The sequence below is a fragment of the Centropristis striata genome, chromosome 18 (genome assembly GCF_030273125.1).
Source record: "Centropristis striata isolate RG_2023a ecotype Rhode Island chromosome 18, C.striata_1.0, whole genome shotgun sequence".
NCBI classification, from domain to species: domain Eukaryota; kingdom Metazoa; phylum Chordata; class Actinopteri; order Perciformes; family Serranidae; genus Centropristis; species Centropristis striata.
Window position 1 is genome coordinate 32718627 of NC_081534.1, and position 22454 is coordinate 32741080.

General features: G+C 37.2%; 2 protein-coding genes across 2 annotated transcripts in view; both read right to left on the reverse strand.

Moving 5' to 3' along the window:
• The window catches only part of col12a1b (collagen, type XII, alpha 1b), a 226376-nt gene that overhangs the window by 186641 nt on the left and 17281 nt on the right, over positions 1-22454 (reverse strand). Inside the window, exons 6-12 of the mRNA XM_059355858.1 lie at positions 22050-22214; positions 18510-18683; positions 17015-17305; positions 15342-15944; positions 8713-8988; positions 7637-7912; positions 891-1163 (exon numbers count right to left, since the gene is read on the reverse strand). Of these exons, the coding sequence (XP_059211841.1) occupies positions 891-1163; positions 7637-7912; positions 8713-8988; positions 15342-15944; positions 17015-17305; positions 18510-18683; positions 22050-22214 (2058 nt within the window). The remainder of the gene's footprint in view (positions 1-890; positions 1164-7636; positions 7913-8712; positions 8989-15341; positions 15945-17014; positions 17306-18509; positions 18684-22049; positions 22215-22454) is intronic.
• LOC131991721 (cytochrome c oxidase subunit 7A2, mitochondrial-like) overlaps positions 1-22454 on the reverse strand; it is a 76483-nt gene that overhangs the window by 23274 nt on the left and 30755 nt on the right. The window lies entirely within an intron of this gene.

The window sequence follows — 22454 nt, forward strand, 5'->3', positions numbered from 1 at the left end:
TGAATTCAAAATTGACAAAAGATATTGTTCTCGTGATATTACAGAGCAAACAAGTCAATAAAATGTAAGAAAAATAAAGAGAAAAATAAAGCTACATGTCTTGACGTGGGTGCAGAAACATTCCGCATAACGTGACAGACAGAAACCATATTTCTGATTTAATATCCCAGTTTGAAGATGTACTGAAAACAACAGCACTGACAGATTTTATAACGGTAATTAAAAATTAGGAACAGCTTTTTATAAATGCGCTCAGTTCCCACCAACTCTCTGAAGACGCTAATTATTTCACTGTAAATGCATGTGAATTTTTGCAATGAGGCTCGCTTGCATAAAAAGGAGACAATTTTGCACCAAATGTATGCATATTACCTAATTTAAATATGTGCGAATAGCATAAAAACACCAAGACACCATTAGCTTGGCAGCACGGTTAGGGTGCATTTTACTTTAAGTGGGTGATTTGAGTATTAAGTCAAAATTTTTGCAGGTTTAGCTGCTGCAAAGTCTCATAATCTTAAGTGAATTTGCCTTTTAGTTAGTTAGATTTTTTAAATTTGCACAAATAACACAAAAACACCAAGACACCATTAGCTTGGCAGCACGGTTAGGGTGCAGTTTACTTTAGGTGGGTGATTTGAGTATTAAACGGTTTGTTTTTGTCTCATTTTTGCAGGTTTAGCTGCTGCAACACAAGGTTATTATAGTTAACGAATTTTGATTTAACAGATATTTTCCTCAGAAGATGGTGGAGACCAAAAATAGAGCAAAAAGAGAGCGAATGCTGGCTTTACCAGGTGGACAGTGGTTATCTATGCACATTTTCTGATGTGTTTCTGCCTCTTTGTATCCAAAATGCTAATAATTTAACAAAAATGTAACTGGCTTACCTTCTAGCGTGGTGCCTCGTCCCTCCAGAGGGTTCCCAAGGCCGGACGGGTACCGCGCACTGACGGCGATGTCGTACTGGGTTCCCGGCTGCAGGTTCTTCAGCAGCGTGGCTCTGTTGTCTACCTTCACCGACACTTCCTTCTTGGGGCCGCCGGCGGAGGGTTTGTAGGCCACGCGGTACTGGAGCACGTTCCCCGGAGCCGGCTCCCAGGAGACCTTCATGGTGGTCATGGTCTCTTCAAAAACCCTCAGATCAGTAGGGGAACCCCTGGCTGAGAGAGTCGGGGACCAGGTCAGAACATGAAGCTGAATAACCGAACAACAATCTGCATGGAAGACGACTTTTAAAAAGTTTTGCTTTCTTGTGTTATTTGTTGATTGGGACATGATAAATAAATGTAGAAAGTAGGAAATCAAAGGTTTTGTGATCAGAAGAAAACGGTCTTACTTTATTATTCTGACATTTCAAGTTACCAAAAATGCTTTTGCATGTTCGTAAGAACAGATTCGTTCTTATGTGGCCGGTACCGGTGATTAAGGCGAGATCGCTGATTGACCAATTTCCTCAAAGTTTCGAATTTTCTCTTCGACACAAACACAATTAACAATCAGTCCAGACCTGTTGGAGAAGTCATGTGCAGTTTTTCACCTAATGTACTGTATATTTCATTACTTTATAACTATTTTGAGTATAAAAAATCACATAATTGCATGAATTACAAGTATAAAGTGAGAAAAAGTTCAGAAAAGAAAATGTTCTTTCACAAGGCCAAATTATTTTATCATTGCAAGTGCGGGAATCATTTCCACATTTCCAAATAACTAAAAAAGACACAACAACAGACACAAAAAGACACAAATGGCCAAAAAAAGACACAAAGTGACTTACAAAGACACGAAAAGACATGAAAAGGATTCAAAGATGGACAAAATAAGACTCCATAGAGTTAAACACCGAGGTGGAAACACTGCATCCTGACATCCTCAGTGGAGGTTTTCTTTTTAAAGGCGTCATCTGCCGATTGGCGTTTGCTTTCATTCCTGCGTTGCCGGGGAGTGCCAGGAGTCCACACATTTTTTAACCCCGGTGGAAAGTGAACTCCTAACCCTGCAATGTTAGTACAACCTGCCACCCATCGAGCTGCTCGTCAGATCTGTCCTGCCTTAAAGGGAAAGGAATGAAAAACAGACAGAAGCAAAGGAAAGCGGGGGAAATTAAAGTGGGCCAAGATGTACTCCATGGTGATAAACAATGGGGAAGGAAAGAAGTGGAGGAGAGTTTCCTCTAAACTCTGGATGTTTCTCTCTTGAAGGGAGATTATCTCATGGAGAAACTTGTTAGCTTTAGCGCCGTTAGGGAGGTATCTTCCAAACCAACCTTGAGCCAAAATACTGGGGAAAAAACGACTAAAAAAAGACACAAAATGACCAAAAAAGACACAAAATGACTAAGAAAAGACACAAAATGACTAAAAAAAAGACACAAAATGACTAAAAAAAGACACAAAATGACCAAAAAAGACACAAAATGCCTAAAAAAAGACACAAAATGCCTAAAAAAATACACAAAATGACCAAAAAAGACACAAAATGACTAAAAAAAGACACAAAATGACAAAAAAAGACACAAAATGACTAAAAAAAGACACAAAATGACCAAAAAAGACACAAAATGCCTAAAAAAAGACACAAAATGCCTAAAAAAAGACACAAAATGACCAAAAAAGACACAAAATGACTAAAAAAAGACACAAAATGACCAAAAAAGACACAAAATGACCAAAAGAGACACAAAATGACTAAAAAAAGACACAAAATGACTAAAAAAAGATACAAAATGACCAAAAAAGACACAAAATGACTAAAAGAGACACAAAATGACAAAAAAAGACACAAAATGACTAAAAAAGACACAAAATGACTAAAAAAAGACACAAAATGACCAAAAAAGACACAAAATGACCAAAAGAGACACAAAATGACTAAAAAAAGACACAAAATGACTAAAAAAAGATACAAAATGACCAAAAAAGACACAAAATGACTAAAAGAGACACAAAATGACCAAAAAAGACACAAAATGACTAAAAAAAGACACAAAATGACCAAAAAAGACACAAAATGACTAAAAAAAGACACAAAATGACCAAAAAAAGACACAAAATGACTAAAAAAAGACACAAAATGACTAAAAAAAGACACAAAATGACCAAAAATGACAAAATGACTAAGAAAAGACACAAAATGACTAAAAAAAAGACACAAAATGACTAAAAAAAGACACAAAATGACCAAAAAAGACACAAAATGCCTAAAAAAAGACACAAAATGCCTAAAAAAAGACACAAAATGACCAAAAAAGACACAAAATGACTAAAAAAAGACACAAAATGACCAAAAAAGACACAAAATGACCAAAAGAGACACAAAATGACTAAAAAAAGACACAAAATGACTAAAAAAAGATACAAAATGACCAAAAAAGACACAAAATGACTAAAAGAGACACAAAATGACAAAAAAAGACACAAAATGACTAAAAAAGACACAAAATGACTAAAAAAAGACACAAAATGACCAAAAAAGACACAAAATGACCAAAAGAGACACAAAATGACTAAAAAAAGACACAAAATGACTAAAAAAAGATACATAATGACCAAAAAAGACACAAAATGACTAAAAGAGACACAAAATGACAAAAAAAAGACACAAAATGACTAAAAAAAGACACAAAATGACTAAAAAATGACTAAAAAATGACACAAAATGACTAAAAAAAAAAACACAAAATGACCAGTGTTAGTACCACCTGCCACCCATCGAGTTGCTGGTCAAATCTGTCCTGCCTTAAAGGGAAAGGAATGAAAAACAGACAGAAGCAAAGGAAAGCGGGGGAAATTAAAGTGGGCCAAGATGTACTCCATGGTGATAAACAATGGGGAAGGAAAGAAGTGGAGGAGAGTTTCCTCTAAACTCTGGATGTTTCTCTCTTGAAGGGAGATTATCTCATGGAGAAACTTGTTAGCTTTAGCGCCGTTAGGGAGGTATCTTCCAAACCAACCTTGAGCCAAAATACTGGGAAAAAAACCCGTTATATTCCTGTTTGCCATGGCAACAGCCGTGCTGGTCACCTCCTGGTTCTTCCAGACGGAGCAGCTGCTTGTCGTCTGAGGTGAATTTCTTTTATTTTTTTTAAATTTTTGACAGTTTATAAAAAGCGGCAGGATTGATCCCAGCTTGCACCTCTTTGACATGAAACATCCAGCTGGCTCTCAGATGGATTTAGACTTTCCTCCCCCCTGTACGACTTTCAATACTGTTCCCATTATAATGTTTGCTGTGCCATGACTTTATCTCAAAACTATGAATCTATGCAAAGCCTTGTGGCTTTTGCATGAATTGCCCTTTTTTTTCCTTTTCCACCAAGTCTTATGTTGGTACAAAAGCACATAGTACTCGGTTGCAGCACTTAGATGACCATTTTGGGGGAAAAATAAGCGTATTTCACTTAAAGTCCGTGACATTTTCACCACCCAGTAGGAAAAAACACTCACCAATAAACCAGTCAGCAGTAGGCGGTAACACCAGGGACTTAAGCAGCAGGGCACATGAGTCACGGCTTTATTTTAACAATTACTTCTTCAAAAGGATAATTGAGTGAGTGAACGTGCCCGACTTCCACTGGTTCACGTCCTGGTAGCTGCCCAGTACAAACACTTTTATACTGTGCAGCTCAACTGGAGCAACTGGGAGCTCAGAGTCTTGGTCAAGGACGTCCCAGACAGTTTCTCAACAGACACAAAATGACCAATAAAGACACAAAATGACAAAAAAAGGCACAAAATGACAAAAAAAAGACACAAAATGACCACATAAAGACACAAAATGACTAAAAAAAGACACAAAATGACCAAAAAAGACACAAAATGACCGAAAATGACACAAAATGACCAAAAAAGACACCAAATTACCAAAAAAGACACAAAATGACAACAAAAAGACACAAAATGAACAAAAAGACACAAAATGACAAAAAACAGACAAAATTACCAAAAAAAAGGCACAAAATGACAAAAAAATACACAAAATGACCAAAAAAGACACAAAATGACCAAAAAAAGACACAAAATGACCAAACAAAAACACAAAATGACAAAAAAAGACACAAAATGACCAAAAAAGACACAAAATGACAACAAAAAGACACAAAATGACCAAAAAAGACACCAAATTACCAAAAAAGACACAAAATGACAACAAAAAGACACAAAATGAACAAAAAGACACAAAATTACCAAAAAAAAGGCACAAAATGACAAAAAAAGACACAAAATGACCAAAAAAGACACAAAATGACCAAAAAAAGACACAAAATGACCAAAAATAACACAAACTGAGAAGACAGCATAACCATAAAAAAACCCCACAGAAGACATAAAAATGACACAAAAAAAAAAGACAAAATGACCAAAAAAGACGCATAAAAGTTTCTCATCTTTTTAGCCAGTCAAGGACATGATTATGGTGATAATTAGGCCACAGACCCACTGATCCTCTGTTTTCTAACAATCCCTTAGTGCATCATAAACGCTTCACTGCAGGAAAAGTTCTCAATTTTCTCATGAAAATCTGAGATGTGGAAATTATTTCTGCACTGGCAATGATAAAATAATTTGGCCTTGTGCAAGAACATTTTCTTTCCCTAACTTTCTCTCACTTTATACTAGTACTTTATGCAAGGTTTTTAAACTCAAAATAGTTTCAAAGTAATAAAATATACAATACATTAGGGGGAAAAATGCACATGACTTCTTTGACAGGTCTGGACCGATTGCACTGCAAAAAAGGTGTTTAGTCTAAAAACCAGATAAAAACAGTAAATCTGAGGGAAATGATCTTGCTGCATGGACAGATAATTTACCTTGACAAGATTTATTAAATTAAGATTATTAAATCTAGAAATAAACAAGTTGAACGCTTAAAATAAGAAATGAACTCTTAAAACAAGATAAATTATCTAACAGTGTCTTTTTCTTGGTCATTTTGTGTCTTTTTTTAGTCATTTTTATGTCTTCTGTAGGGTTTTTTTTGTTATTCTGTCTTCTAATTTTTTTGTCATTTTGTGTCTTTTTGTGTCTGTTGTTGTGTCTTTTTTAGTTATTTTGTGTCTTTTTTGTCATTTTTTGTCTTTTTTGTCACTGTTGTCCTTTATGTGTCTTTTTTTGTCATTTTGTGTCTGTTGTTGTGTCTTTTTCAGTTATTTTATGTCTTTTTTAGTTATTTTGTGTCTTTTTAGTTATTTTGTGTCTTTTTTGGTCATTGGTGTCTTTTATGAGCCTTTTTTTGTCATTTTGTGTCTGTTGTTGTGTCTTTTTCTGTTATTTTGTGTCTTTTTCTGTTATTTTGTGTCTTTTTCTTGGTCATTTTGTGTCTTTTTCTGGTCTGCTTTGTTTTCTAGTCTGGATGTGATGAAGAAGCCATGCTTTGGCGCTTTTGGAGCCTCCAGAGGGTTAAATGACGCCAACAGATGGAAACACAGCTTGCACCCAGTGTTTTCTTATCATCCATCATCTCTTTGATTAAAACATCCAATTCGTGTTTCTTTTTTTTGTGCTTTTACTACATAAACACAATGATCAGAAGACATCTGCAGGCACCTGTTGTGGATCAGAACCTGTGACTCAACCCGTTGCTTAACCAGCTTCTCAGATTTCTGGACTTCAGAGCTCAACTTCTGGCCCCAAAATCTGTTTTGGAACAAAGATTCACCACCTGTTGGAGTTTTAGACTCTCATGATCTGAGGATCGTTATCTGTTAACCGTCTTTGAAGCAAATTAAGGTTTTTACACCTTTTTTACAGAACATTTACTGCAATCGTCCAACAAGATTCATATTAACAGAAGACATTCTTTATGGGTCTCTAAGAAGACACTGTTGTTCCATGCTGGATTACAAAGCTATTGATCGCACTGGAAAACTCTTTGGAAAGCTATAATTATGACAAAGTAGAGGCCATTTCTAGTACGTCTCTAGCCTGCAGAGTTCCAGATCTGTTATAAAACCAGTCATCGTACCTTTGACGATATCTAAAGGGGTTATTCCCCCTCAGCTGTTTGTTTTCCTCTCTAAACTAACTGTTTTTTTGTCTGAAAGTCTGTGAACTGGGTTCTCAGAGTTGGTTTTCTGCAGATAATAACGCAGTAAAAAATCCCCCAAAAAAATAATGGGAAAAAAACTCAAATTCATGACAAAAAAATCTCAAAAATAGTCAAGAAAAAAATTCAAATTTATGAGAAAAAACTCACAAATTTACAACAAAAAAAAAAAAAAATGAGAAAAATTCCTCACAAATTCACAACAAAAAAGCTCACAATTTTACGAGTAAAAACGAGGAAGAAATTTCGAAGAAAAACTCAAAAATGTACAAGAAAAAAACAAAAAAATGCACGAGAAAAAAATATCACAAATTAACAATTTGTGCATTTCTGTGTCACACTTTTCCTATTAAATTATATATAATACAGGTGATATTCCATGAAATATTCTTTTGATATGGTAGAAAAAGTTTAAATTTGATGATTATGAGCCAGTAATAATATTATAATTATAATATTACAATAGTAATATTGACATATTCTTTAAAGTAAGTTCTAAAACGATTTATTGACGCTCGTTGCTGATCATCAATGCTGAGAAACTTGAAACTGTACCTCTCTTTCTAACATCCAACAGTATATTCACCTTCTTTGGTGGTGCCGTCGGTCTGCCGCGGTACTCCGGGGCCTGACGTGTACTCAGGCGTGACGGTGACCCGGTACGTGGTTTTGGGCTGGAGCTGCTGCAGCACCATGGTGGTGTCGGGGCCCGCGGTGGTCGTCTCCCGCCTCAAACTCTCGTCTCCTGCAGGTTCATAGGTCACCCGGTAGCGAGAGACGTCTCCTGGAGCCGGCTGCCACGACACCCTGAAGCTGTCCGTCGTCTCCTCGGACACTCGGAGGTTCTGCACGGAACCCAGTTCTACAATACATGAGAACCAGTAAGTTACTGGTTATTTAACCTTCATTTAACCAGGAAGTCCCCTCACATTTGCTGCTCGAAAGGATATATTACTCAGGTGGATTGATAATGCACCTCCAACAAGTGGTAGTTGGCACAAAGTGATATTTAACCTAACACCATTGGAATATCTAACACACAGATTTAAATGTGAGGTGGATGACTTTTTAAAGATCTGGGCACCCTTCTTTAAAAAAAACTAAATTACAAAAAAAAAAGACGCAAAATGACAGAAAAAAACTAAATTACTTAAAAAAGACACAAAATGACCAAAAAAAGACACACAATTACCAAAACAGACACAAAATTATTTAAAAAAAAGACACAGAATGATAGAAAAAAACTAAATTACTTAAAAAAAATACACAAAATGACCAAAAAAAGACACACAATTACTTAAAAAGACACAAAATTACTTAAAAAGACACAAAATGACCAAAAAAAGACACACAATTACCAAAAAAAGACACAAAATTACAAAAAAAAAGAAGACAAAATTACCCAAGAAAGACACAAAATTTTTTAAAAAAGACACAAAATGACCCCAAAAAATGGAAGACTCTTTTCGCGCAGATTTGCCACTTTAAATCTCTTAAATCTGCAACTTTTTTTCTTGTAGATTTGCCACTTTAATCTAGTAAATTTGCAACTTTCTTCTCGAAATATTACATGGGGACCCCATTTTGATATCCACTGAAGTTACCAAATATAGTCCTTGGCCCAATAAAGGGTTAAAAAATAAAAGTCTTGAGTGTACAAACCTTCTAAGGTGGTCTCAAAGCCGGTCACAGGTAAGCTGCTGCCCGTGTCGTAGTGAGCGAAGACGTTGACCTCGTAGCGGGTGAGCGGGGTGAGGTGGGGCAGCGCCGCCGTCAGCTGGTCTCCGGGGACCGACACGGACACGTAGTGACCGTCTTCATCCGCCGGCTTGAACTGAACCAGGTAGGACTCCACGTTGGTGGCGTCGTTGGCCCAGGAGGCCCTGAAGCTCCTGGGGCCCACCTCGGAGAAGGACAGGTCCCTCGGCTGGGTCAGACCTGCAGGAAGACCAAGAAGAAAAAGAAAGTTAAGGACCAATTTGAACATTTGGAAACTTGCATCTCCAACAATTGGGGGTTGGCACAAAGTGATATTTGACCTAATACCATTGGAATATCTAACACACAGATTTAAATGTGAGGTGGATGACTTTTAAAAGATCTGGGCACCCTTCTTTAAAAAAAACAAAATTACAAAAAAAAAGACACAAAATTACAAAAAAAAGACACAGAATTACTAAAAAAGACACAGAATTACCAAAAAAGACACAAAATGAACAAAAAGACACAAAATTACTAAAAAAAGACACAAAATGACAGAAAAAAAAACTAAATTACTTAAAAAAGTTACAAAATGACCAAAAAAAGACACACAATTACTTAAAAAGACACAAAATGACCAAAAAAGACACAAAATGATAGAAAAAAAACTAAATTACTTAAGAAGACACAAAATGACCAAAAAAAGACACACAATTACCAAAAAAAGAAGACAAAATTACCCAAAAACTCTGAAACCTTGGGACAATGATTCTGATCTCACAGAACGTAACAATTCCTAAAATCTGTCACATTTATATCTAATCTCATCTCACAGACATTAGATACAGCAGCATCATATTTTTAGTTTTGGCAAGAAAACACCTATTGGAGCTTCAAACTCTCATGATCTGAGGATCGTTATCTGTTAAGCGTCTTTGAAGTAAATGAAGGTTTTTACACCTTTTATTTACACAACATTTACTGCAATCGTCCAACAACAACTCCTTTCAGCATGGAAAACTGATTAATATTAACAGAAGACATTCTTTATCGGTCTCTAAGAAGACACTGTTATTCCATGATGGATTACAAAGCTATTGATCGCACCGGAGCACTTGTTGGAAAGCTATAATTATGACAAAGTAGAGGCCATTTCTAGTACGTCTCTAGCCTGCAGAGTTCCAGAAACATTATAAAACCAGTCATCGTACCTTTGACGATATCTAAAGCTTCATTCCCCCTGAGCTGTTTGTTTTCCTCTCTAAATAACTTGTTTTGTCTGAAAGTCTGTTTGGTTTCTGCTGGTGTGAACCAACAAACAAACTCTGGTTTGGACCAAAGAGTTGGTTTTCTGCAGATAATAACACAGTAAAAAAAAACCTCAAAAATAAACAAAAAAACCCTCAAATTCATAAGAAAAATAAATCACAAATGTACTAGAAAAAAACCCTCAAAAATGTTAAAAAACAGAAAAGGTTGAATTTATGAGAACTTTTTCACACATTTACAATAAAAAAACTGAAAAATATATCATATTTTTAGTTTTGGCAAGAAAACTGATCAACCTCATCCTAATTTATGGCGTGTTTTTAAAGATGCATATGTTTCAGCAGGAATCAACAGGACTAAAAACTTCATTTAAAGACTTTAAAGACTAAAGAGGTTCACATGCATGTTGACTCTGACTCTAGTAATTCCTGCAGATGTGACATTGATGGGTGTCCCCAGACCTCTAAAAAAAGATCCCTAAAGGAGTCATATTGCTTCAGATTTTATGGAGCACGGCGAGCGGCTAAAAAAGTTGTTTCCCACCCTAAACAACCCGGACTAATTTATTCCCCGAGGCCTGTGACTTCAGGCCTAAACACACCTGGGGCGGATGAATATATGAAATGAAAATGTGATCTCTCTCTCTCTCTTGTGAGTATTTCACATCAAAATTACTCAGACCAACAGCGATGTGAATTTGCAACAGCTGCAACATAAAATGGAATAAAACGATGGTTTCAACATTATTTCCTATTTCAGTGGGATTGCCTCCAGTGAGATTAAGTTCCCTGAAATGGCGCATGTGCCTTGGGCTTTTACTTTGAAAGGTAAGAAGGAAAGGTGTGGTTCTGGTTTGTTCTGCATCTGTCAAGGTTGAAAGGAGTTATAAAGTTTGTTGTCTTAAGGCTTTTAAGCCAGTTTTGTGTCAATGATGCCAACATTTTCCCATAGAAACACATTGGGAAAGACACATCTGTGAATCAGCAGAGGCATTTTTTTGAAGGTCAGAGCACCTGGCGACTTGTCTTGTTTCAATATCAGAATTTAATTATATCTAGAAACTCTAGAAGACCTTTACAATTAAATCATTTTATTCCCATTTAAGTTTGCAGAAAACCAAACAGGAAGTCCCTAAGGTGCTTGTTCTATGGACCAAATAGATGCAGAAGAGCCATAGAAGATCCAGGTGATTTTATACATGGAAATCAAACTTTTTTGGCTCCATGCAGCACTGAGCAACTTTCATAGGAATGAACAGGGCACCGCCTCCAACACTGTATCCAGTTCTCTTCATGCATGATGGTTCGGTTCAAACTATGGAGCCTCCGTGTTGTTGTTGATGCAATTTATAACCTGCTGCTAAACTATCAAGTATGTTTTGACGTGAGATTCATTCTACGCAACACAATTGCTCATATTTGGTCAAAAAAGTTACGTCACATTTTCACCTTCTAATTTCACATTCTGTGTCAAAGTACTCATGGCAAGAACTGTTCAAAACAATGTCTTGATGTGCGAATCCATTGCAAAAAATAGCCTCAAACGTGTAAAGGCCTTTATCCTTCAGTTATTTTTTCTTCTATTGTTGTTCTATCTATTTACATTTTCAAAAGTCCTTTAAACTAGAACTCTGTTCACCCAAGATCTTATCCATAGAATATTAACCCAAAGCATTACCGCATTTCTACCATTAAAACCGTGAGCGCTGTTGCATCACTCTACCATTAAGAACTATGTCTTGTTCTTCCAATGGTCATATCATGTTTGCATCTTGCTAATGGGCATGTATTAGTATTATGCATAGGATTTTTTATTCAGTCAAATGTAACATTTGCTGAGTTTGTTTTAAATTTTTAAAAACTTTATTGAAGGTTTGGACAAATAAACTCAACTTCGTTGAAAGCCACGGGTATAAGCTCTCAAATACTTTTTGAATTTCATTTTTATCTGCTACAGAGGCTGAAAAATCTATTATTTAGTAGGTGTTGAATTTCCAGAAAAACTTCAGGTTTTAGGGGGTCATTTGAAAATCGCCCAGAGGTTTTCCAGGCATTTTTTTCCAGGCGCTTTAGGCCTTAATGGGTTAAAGGTAGACTGCAGAAAGACACAGATCATTAAGGAGGATGCTAACCGAGCTGAGCGTTTACCTTGGTTAAAATTGAGTTTGCACTTGGAAAAAAAACAACCACTACTTCTTAAACCATGAGCCTGTTCTGCCAGTTTTAACATAATATTAAAGGTAGACTGCAGAAAGACACAGATCATTTGGGAAGATGCTAACCGAGCTGAGCGTTTATCTTGGTACAAAGTGAGTTTGCACTTTGGAAAAACCCCACCAAGACTTCCCTCAAGCAAAGAAAACAGATGAAGGAATCCAGAGGGTAGAAGACTCACCCACATGTCATTTAATAAAGAGGTACGATGTACAAGCCATCTGACAGCTCCATCACTCAAACACCAGGAGCTGTGAACCTCCCCACTGAGTCCACTCACTCAGGCTCCCGTACACTTCTCTTTGTTGACATAAAGTCATTATTATATAAGAATTATATAATCGGCAATCAAAGCTGGTGTGAGTCACACTCTGTGCTGGCAGACCTGGAAGCTCCTCTTGGCAAAGTGGAGGAGTGATTATTATTTGGCTTGAAGTGGGTTAAAACAGCGTTTGCGAGCCGCTCTGGTTGCTTGTTTAAACTTGACTAGCAGATGTTCGGGAGGTGGCTAATGATTTCACTACAAAGAATGCTGTTCAAAGTGGAGCTTTGTTTACGTATACGTGACAGACAACACACACCTGACAGTCATCTGCTGCTCCGAGAAAATGCAAAGACATCTCTCTGCAACCACTATTTGACCCAGTTCTAATATTTCCACATGCAGGAACTCTCCGTGGCCTTGGAAGATCAAAAGGTGGACATGTGTTTAACACATTGAGGCGAGGAGAGGAGGGAAAAAAAAAGACACGCTTGGAAAAGTGACATGAAAGTAATTGTGTGCATATGGACGGCTGTTGGTACGGCTCCGCACTCTCCGGTGTTGCAGTTATGTCTGACTGCTGCCGTAATTAATTGTTCAAATGTTGGTTTGATCAGTACAAATGCTCTAAATCATATTAGATGACTGGTACTTCTCATTAAACATGTGCTTAAAATGAAATTACTTCATATAAACTTGCAATGACTAATGAAAAGCATGCATCATCGTTCACAGATCATATATCAATGCATGAAGTAGATTTTGATGACATTATGCCGAAGGAACCGGAGTTTGGAGTTAGCTGGAATTCCAAAAGTTTCAGCACATTTTTTAATTTTTTAAAAGTTAGTCAGATATGTTAATGTTTGCTCATTCACATGCACTAAAATGGAACAAAAAATGGAAAACAAGAGCGGCAGGAGTGAGAAATGGATGAAAATTGTTTGATTTCTATGATTTGGAGACAGAGAGAGTTCAGGGTTATCCCTATATTCCCAGTTTTTCCCAAAAAGGGTCCTATGTTCCCCTGTAGAAATACATACATTGGACATACAACGCTTTTTCTGAAAAAAGGTCCTATGTTCTCCACTGTTGCGGGGTTAGGGTTAGGGCTAGGATTAGGGTTAGCATTAGCGTTAGGGCTAGGTTTTAAGAGGAGAAAGGGTTAGGGCTAGGGTTAGCATTAGCATTAGCGTTAGGGTTAGGTTTAAAGGGGAGAAAGGGTGGCAAAACAGGAAGTCCGTTTTGCCACATGCTCTGGCTCAGGCTATTTCTTAAAATCTTGTAAAACTCCCTCATATGATAAAAACACTCCTTTTATGATTAAAAATATGTTTAAAATTAACCAATAAAATAACAATAAAAAACAATAAAAAGATGATATAGAAAAGAAATAAAATGAGCAACCATGTATTGTTTTTGTTGTGTGAAAAGTGGATAAGCTTCACCAGGTTGCAATCAGGTCATTGTAATACCCAGGATATTATTTTATTATTGCTTTCTGTTATTTGTATAATTCTTAATTTATAATTTTCCTCCTGATGAATATAATGTTTCTATGGTGTTTTTTGCTTCACAGAGGGAGCATTTGATGCCACCGACAATCGGACTGCAGAAACTCTTAAAAAACTCAATAAATAAATAAAAACATAAACAAATATGTGTAATCATGCAATAAAATGTGTTTTGTATAGTATGTGTCAATGTAAGAAGTCCATTTTGTAGTATAAATTAGGATTAGGGTTAGGGTTAGCTCGAGACCTGCAGGTTTGCCACCCCTGACCTAATCTTTCCTCGTCTCGGCCTATTTGCCATGGAATTTGCTAGTAATGGTGGAAAAAGTAACAGACTGGGGAACATAGGACCCTTTTTGGGAATGTTCTATGTTCCCCAGTCAAAGAGGGGAACATAGACACGGTCCCGAGAGTTCTTCTTGTGGCCATTTGACGTCTTCAGCAAGCAAACAGCTTTGGTTTTAACAACCTTAAAACAATAAACTGACAGTTTGGTGCTCCATGGTTGACACATTTATGTCCATGCTCGTTCTATACATTCAACTAGACGGTGCAGACGAGTTCTAGACTGCTGCCAAGGCCTATCACGCAAAAATTATCCATGTATTTGGCCCCTTGATTCAAATTTCCCTTTCAAAATGCATTGGGTTTGTCCTTGGCCCATGCTTCACCCTTCCACCAAGTTTCAACAAACTCGGGCCAGCAGTTTTTTTCCATAATCGTGCCGACAAACAGACAAACAAACCAACAAACAATCTGAACCAAAACCATATTGGCGGAGGTAACAAAGCCAGCGTAATGAGGATAAGCATGCAATTTGGAAAACTGTTCCCACTACTGAGCAGTGGATAAACACTGGTGCAACAACTCCAAGTCCTCTTACAAATAACTGATGTCTGAATCCAGTCATAACTGCCTCCACAACAAAATGACAAGATTACATATCTTTGTACAGAACTAACATTAAACTATTCCAACCAAGTATTTCAGGAGTTCCACCTTTACAGTTAAAGACAGGATTCAAATTAAGCTAAAACTAGTAGCCAAGAAGTCAAGAACTTTATCCAAAAAGAGCCACAAAATAACCTTTTTTTTGCATAGCTATTTCCATCTTATTTTGCTTAAAATGAAGGCTGTTTGTGCTTAATATGAGTCAGTTTCTTTTCTGAATGAAACGACAATAAACAAAATCAGAATAAGACAGAAGTAATCAATAAGACGAAGACCAGAACTTACAAAATCTAAATTATACCCTAAAACCACAGCAGATGGGAAAGGAGCTGGATAAAGCCCAGTATCATCAGCATAGAGGGTTAAAGCAACATTACTCACGTTTCCGTTTGATGATGGAAAGTTCCTGCTCGATCCTCAGGCAGATGGACTGCGTCAGTTCTTTGGAGATTCTCTGGAAGGCATCAAAGTCGTCTACGGTGTAGACGTGGGTGGAGGCGGGCTGGTTGGCGATGGCCTCCAGCTCCGACCGCACGGCGTCCTTAACGCCCACGGCGAAGATCTCCACGTCGGAGTTCCTCAGCTTGGTGGCAGGCTCCTGGAAGGCGTCGGACGACTTCCCGTCCGTGATGAGGATGGTGACGCGGGGAACGTTGGGCCGAGCGCCTCGGACGGCCTGGAAGATCTTCTCCCTCACGTAGGTCATGGCCCGGCCGGTGTTGGTGGAGCCGCCGCGGTACGGGAAAGTCCTCACGGCCCGGACCACGGCGCTCACGTCTTGGTGGGAGTTTAGGTGGAACTCGGTGTGGGGGTCCCTGCTGTACTGGACCAAGCTGATCTGGACTTTATCTGGTCCGACGTCAAAGCTGGTCACCAGAACCTCCAGGAAAGCTCTTACCTTGGCAAAGTTAGCCAAACCGATACTGTAGGAACCGTCAACCAGGAGAACCACATCGGCCTGGACATCCACGCCAAGAGAGCACTCTGGATGGGAAAAGAAGAAGCACAATACAGAATTGGAATGGACCAGCTGCTATAATAGCATATTTAAATATATCTACAGATTGTTGGCCAACGAAATGCCAATAAGACGCACACACATACCTTAAATACAACATTCAACAATCTTAATACAGTCATGGGAAAAATTATTAGACCACCCTTTTCTTCAATTTCTTGTTCATTTTAATGCCTGGTACAACTAAAGGTACATCTGTTTGGACAAATATAATGATAACAACTAGGGCCGGGACTTTAACGCGTTAATCAAAATTAATTAATTACACAAAAAAATTAACGCGCTAAAAAAATTGACGCATTTTAATCACACTTATTTTTGCACCGCGGAACGTTTCTCACTGGATGAGTTTCAGGCGGACCAATTATACTGGAGCACCAACTAGCGTTGATGAGTTGAGACAACAACAAACCACAGTGAACATGAAGGAAGAAGCTGATGAGACCTTTGGTTGGCCCCGTGGATGATGGGACATTTAGTTACTAAAAACCAACGGATGGAAGCGTCCATAAGAGCATGGTTGTGTTGCTAGGCAACAAGGAATTCACATATCACCGCAGCACATCCAGCCTCAAGTATCACCTCAATGCTAAACATATAGCAGCTAGCGGCTAGTGTGGTAGCTAGCATGGATTGTGTTTTACTTCAAAAACCAAAGTCTTCTAGTTTACAGAAGGTCTACCTACCCATAGGCTACCTGGATTTATGAAATGTACTATATTTATAAATATGCTATTGCTACACTTAATGGCAGAAATTGCACTGGTCTGTTGGACTTGAACAAAAATAAACCATACTTTTGTTGCTAAAACTTATGTATTCAGTCATTATTCAATGGTATACTAAAAATCCATGTGAAAAAAATTACTTCTCACTGTTTTCAGGTCAAATATTTATATGCGATTAATTTCGATTAACTAATTACGAAGCCTCCAATTAATTAGATTAATTTTTTTAATCAAGTCCCGGCCCTATTTATTAGAAAGCCAAAAATCAACAAATTGGGTAATTGTACCATCACTATATTTCTACTCACCCATTGAGACTTTAACGGGCTGTGTCTTCTGCATGAGGCTGACGGGTTCGCTGGGCGTGATGCCCCTCAGGGCGAACAGGCTGATCTGGTACTCCGTGTCCGGAGAAAGGTCTCTGACCACGGCCAGGGTCTGGGCCGGGGACACGTACAGCTCCTGGCGCTTCCTGTCCGTCATCATGGGCATCATCTGCACCCTGTAGCCCGTAATCTCTCCGATGGACGGGTCCCAGGTCAGACGCATCGACTTGGACAAAACCTCCAGGACCTGGAGGTTGGAGGCTGGCTCCACAGCTGGAAACATCAGACGAAGAATCAGAATTATCCCAATCAATTCAAATCAAATCAAAATTACTTTATTTATCCCCAAGGGGAAATTCAGTAATTATCTGTATTGTATTATTATTAATTATAATATTCAGTAGTTATCTGAATGTCATTGTTGGATAAATGTGCAGTAATTTGTCCCAATGGTGCAGAGCAGCAGGTTACTAATAATAATACATTTCTAATAATAATACATTTCAACTGCCATTTTTTGTAATGTTTTTGTAAATATGGTTGGGGGTTTTTTTGTGGGGTTTTTTGTGTGATTTTTCATATATAATATTTCCCTGTTCTGTTCCATTGAAAATGGAAAATGAAATAAGAATTTAAAAAAATATATATTTATGATATGTTTTATAATATCATAACCCGATTAGAACATTTTTATGTGGATCACATTGTCGAATAAATGAATAATAATTTGTCCAGATGGTTTATTAATTTTATAGAATTTTTTTGGCTAATAAAAACAAATATTTGCCCCCTTTTTGTAAATATTTATTTCCCTTTTTTCCAATTTTCCCCCCCCAATATCAGAGAATATTCTGTTATGATAAAAACATTTTTTTTTTAATATTCTACAGAACCCAATTAAAAAAAAAAATTAATAATAATTATCATTATTATTATGATTGAATGATGAGATATAATATATACATTTATATATAACTTAAAAGAATGGTGAGATATTATTGGAAACATGCTTATTTGTTTTTCTTAAACATAAAACTGGATCCAGTAGATGCTTAGCTTAGCTTAGCATAAAGACTGGAAACAAAGGGAAATGGTTAGCATCACTCTGTCCAAAGATTTACAAATTAAACTTATTATTTAAAATATGTAAACAAGAGAGCTTAAAATGTGCTTTTGCATGGATGGTGTTGCATTTAGACAGAGACAGTCTACTAGTTTAAACTTATTTCTAGTCTTTATGCTAAGCTAAGCTAACCACCTGCTAGCTGTAGCTTCATATCGTATCTGTTTTTCATTTAACTCACAATAAGAAAGCAAAAAGTGTTCGAATTTAAATGATGCACGATGGCTTTAAAAATGTGCATAGAGCAAAACTTGTGCAAACTTAAAAGATCTAAACATTTCAGACAGATGTTGCATTGTTTCTCTGCACTTTTAGCTCCATTTTCTATCAGGTATATTGGTATTTTTTACTCACCTTCTTCTCCACTGACGAGTGAGTTGAGCTGGTCGTCGACGGCAGCGCACACCTGAGTGATGAACTCCTTCTGGACGCTCTTGATGGAGTTAAAGTTGGCCACACTGTAGACGTGACTCCTGTGAGGGACGGACGCCATCAGCTTCATCTCACCTTCATCGGCCTGGTTGATGCCTAAAACAGACACAAAACAACCAATCAGAGCTGGAGTTCAACCACAGGAGAGTGAAACTGAGCTGAGAGAGAATTAACAGCAGTGGTTGTTAAAGTCAGTGGCATCCCAGCAGGATGATTGTGTCAGAGCTGGAGGCTGATTCAGCTCCAGCTCTGTAAATATTGCATGATGCAATGAGTAATCTATAAAGACGTGAAGTGGAACATTTGTTTCCCTTGTTAGCGTATTAAACGTTCTCCAGCTGGAGGCACAACAGATCTAGAGCCTCCGTCTCGTGTTGGAAAGGCTGACAGCGTGAGCAGTAAAGGTAAGGTTTTATATTCATTCATAATACTTTGACATAGTTTGTCAAGCTGTGAGCCTTTAGAGAATAAAGCTAATTCGGAGTTCGACCGAGTCAAATATCAATGTGAACTTTCTGATCGACACAAAGAACTTTTACTCCAAAACTATACTTAAAGGGGCAGAAAGGGGCAAGTTAACCGGGGCAGTGGAGGATCATGTTCATCCCAAATATATATATATATATATAAATATATATATATAAGTTCTCCAACAGAAACCGTGGCTCGCGTTTCATAGCACATATATTAACGTATCGCGGTGCGGCTCGCGGTACATCGGTGCGTTCTAAAAATAGCACACACGTAGGGTTCGCGGTTGTAAAAAAAGGTGCCGTTTCTGTGGATTTATGTTGTAAAACCACTGACCTTAGGTTTAGGGCAAAAACTTGAGTGGTAAGAAGTTATAAAAGACAGTTTAAACAGTAAATAAATGTACGTAAATGCCAAAAGTTACAAGGGTCATGTGACTGGCGCAATTTACGTAAAGTAAACGTAAGTTACGTTCAAAAACGTGATTCACGTAACTTAAGTTATAAATGGTTTACTTTTGTTTTCACGCGGGACACGAACCCCGCTCCCCTGGGTGAAAGTCCACCACTTGTTTGACCCATCCACCAGCCCCCTGAATGTGGGAATCCGAACTTTTAAACTTTTCTTGGCTGTCAATCACTCCTACGTAAGCAAGATGGTGGCGGACGCATTACAGCAGACGGTGAAGTACGGAGACGTAGCTTGTTTTTCGCTGCCTGTACACGCGACCTACACTGACGTTTTTAGACTTGAGAACGGGCTGAAAGAGCCATTGTTTGCCAAAAAAATGTCAGATTGGAGACGCAAACCTTATTTTGAGCCTTAAAATGAAAATTAAGCAGCCTACTAACTAACTAACTAAAAAAAATTAATCAAGCTGATATTACGTGATCGGTTTGGTTCGTTTGACATCCCACACGGAAAGAACCTATATAAACATTTACGTTTTAATATAGGTTTTGATATAGGTTTCCAATATATGCGACAAACAAATTTTTTTCTGTTTTAATTTATTATATGCACATATAGGTACCAGAATTTGGCCTATATGCAGTCAAAATGCTGCATATAGCATATATACGCGTATATGCTATATATATGCAGCATTTATAATCATATAGGTTCTTTCCGCGTGGGGTTGTTGGATTGTTAATTGGATTATGGAAAAAAACTACCAGCCCGATTACTGGAAAAAGGGTGCAGCATGGACCAAGAAAGAACCCATTAAATTTGGGATCGGTTTAGAATAAAGTGGAGCGGTTACACAAATTATGTTATAATTTCCGTCAGCGTTGCAAGACGAGGCGAGGCTTTGGCAAAGAGTTTTGTCTTCTTTATTTCTCTTTTCATCTTTATTTGGTTCTTTGTCTACTGATTTCTTACCTTTCTATTTTGTTGCATTCATTGGTTCTTTCCCTCTTTCCTTATTTATTAAATTATTTCCTTTATCACACAAATTATTTGTTTCTTACCAAGATAAAAAAACAAACTTTAGATTTAGAAGTGTTCAATAATTTATCTTGTTTTAAGAGTTAATTTCTTAATCTTAAGTGTTCAACATGTTTATTTCTAGATTTAACAATCTTAATTTAATAAATCTTGCCAAGTGAAATTATCTGTCCATGCAGCAAGATAATTTCCCTCAGATTTACTGTTTTTATCTTGTTTTAGACACAGTTTTGTGCAGTGTAGAAACTGTTCAGATGTATTTTCTAAAAAACAAAGACAGGCTTTAGGTTTTACGGTTTAGTTTTAAGATAAAGTAAGCCTTGTTTCAAGATAAACCTGCTTGGATTAAGACAGATCTTAGGCATTCTTCACTAATACTAGTATTTTTTTCTGTTAATATATATATATTCATATATGTAATTGTTTACATTTAGTGTATTTAACTTATTTTGAGGCTGTAAAAAGTTACATTTTTAATTCATCTCATCTCAAAACCAGCATTTTATGCTTATTTTACACTTATGTTTAGTATATTTCACTTATTTGGGGCTGTAAAAAGTTACTTTTTAAGTAAGCTGATCTTAAAACAGCAAAAGAAACCTTTTCATCTTATTTTTTAGCCTTCTAAATGCATCTGTAGACATGCTTATTTCTAGATTTAACAATCTTAATTCAAGAAATCTTGTCAAGGGAAGATATCTTGCTGCATGGACAGTTACTTTCACTTGTTTTGAGAACCTTTCCCCTCAGATTTAGTGTTTTTATCTTGTTTATAGACATATTTGACGGACAAAAACTAAAGCCCACTTCTGTACAAACAGTGCTTTACCTAACTGTGGATAAGCCTGACTGCTTTTTAAATATTTTTAGTATTTGAGTATTTTTTTCCACCTCTAATCAAAGTTCTGTTTTTAGTGTTTATAAAACCGATTTTTTTTAAACATCTCACACCTGATTGTGTCTAAATGTCAGATATTAAAAGCTTGTTTCTGTTTGTCGACTGCATAGAAACCAGTAGAGATTAAGTAAATATTTCCACCCTGATAAAGCCTGATATGTTTTTCCTTTTTATAAATATTTCAATAAAACCACAATGACATATTTCCAGAGTGTTTCCTCTAACAAATCACGTATCACTCTCAAACATTTCACAACTCAAATGTTGCAGACTTTCATCATCAAGATGTCGTTTTAATTTCAGCTGAAAAGGAGCCAAACTCTGGTGGAAACTCTCTGAGAGCACATTTCATGTTTCACTCAGCAATTATCTATCAGTGAGCTGTTTCCACAGAGCGTACGGGACGATGTGTTATTATTATTGAAGCGCCAGCCCTCTTCATCACCATGGCAACAGCCCACTTGCAGGGGAAACCGGAGCGTAAACATACATAAAACTTGCTATCACTCGCTTGTAATTTCTTTTTCTTTCATGACATCATCGCAGGCTCCTTTTGTAACCAACGGCAGTTAAAAAGCATTAAATATCTGAAATGGAAAATGTAGCATGTGGAATATAATAATAAAGTTGTTGTGGCTACGTACCGAGGACAAAGACCTCCACCCCCCGGCTCCGGAGCTGCTTGGCCGAGCTCTCCACTGCGTCCTCTGATTTGCCGTCTGTGATGATCACCAGGACTCGGGGGAAACCCGCCCGGGCGCCGGACGCCTCTGTGAACGAGTTCTTCAGGACGTAGTCCAGGGCATCGCCTGCAGCAAGACAGGCAGAAAGTTAGATAAGATAAGATTTTTATTGATCTGCAGATATCAATAAATTACTTTTATTGAGCTACAGAGGGAAAATCCAGCTGCTGCAACAATGCAAGGACAGAAGTAAATACAGTTAAGTTTAGAGAGTAAAAGGAGTAAATAATAACTGGTAGATAAGAATAAAAATAGAAGCTATAATAGAAAAAATATTTTATTAATAATTAATTAATTTAATTTTTT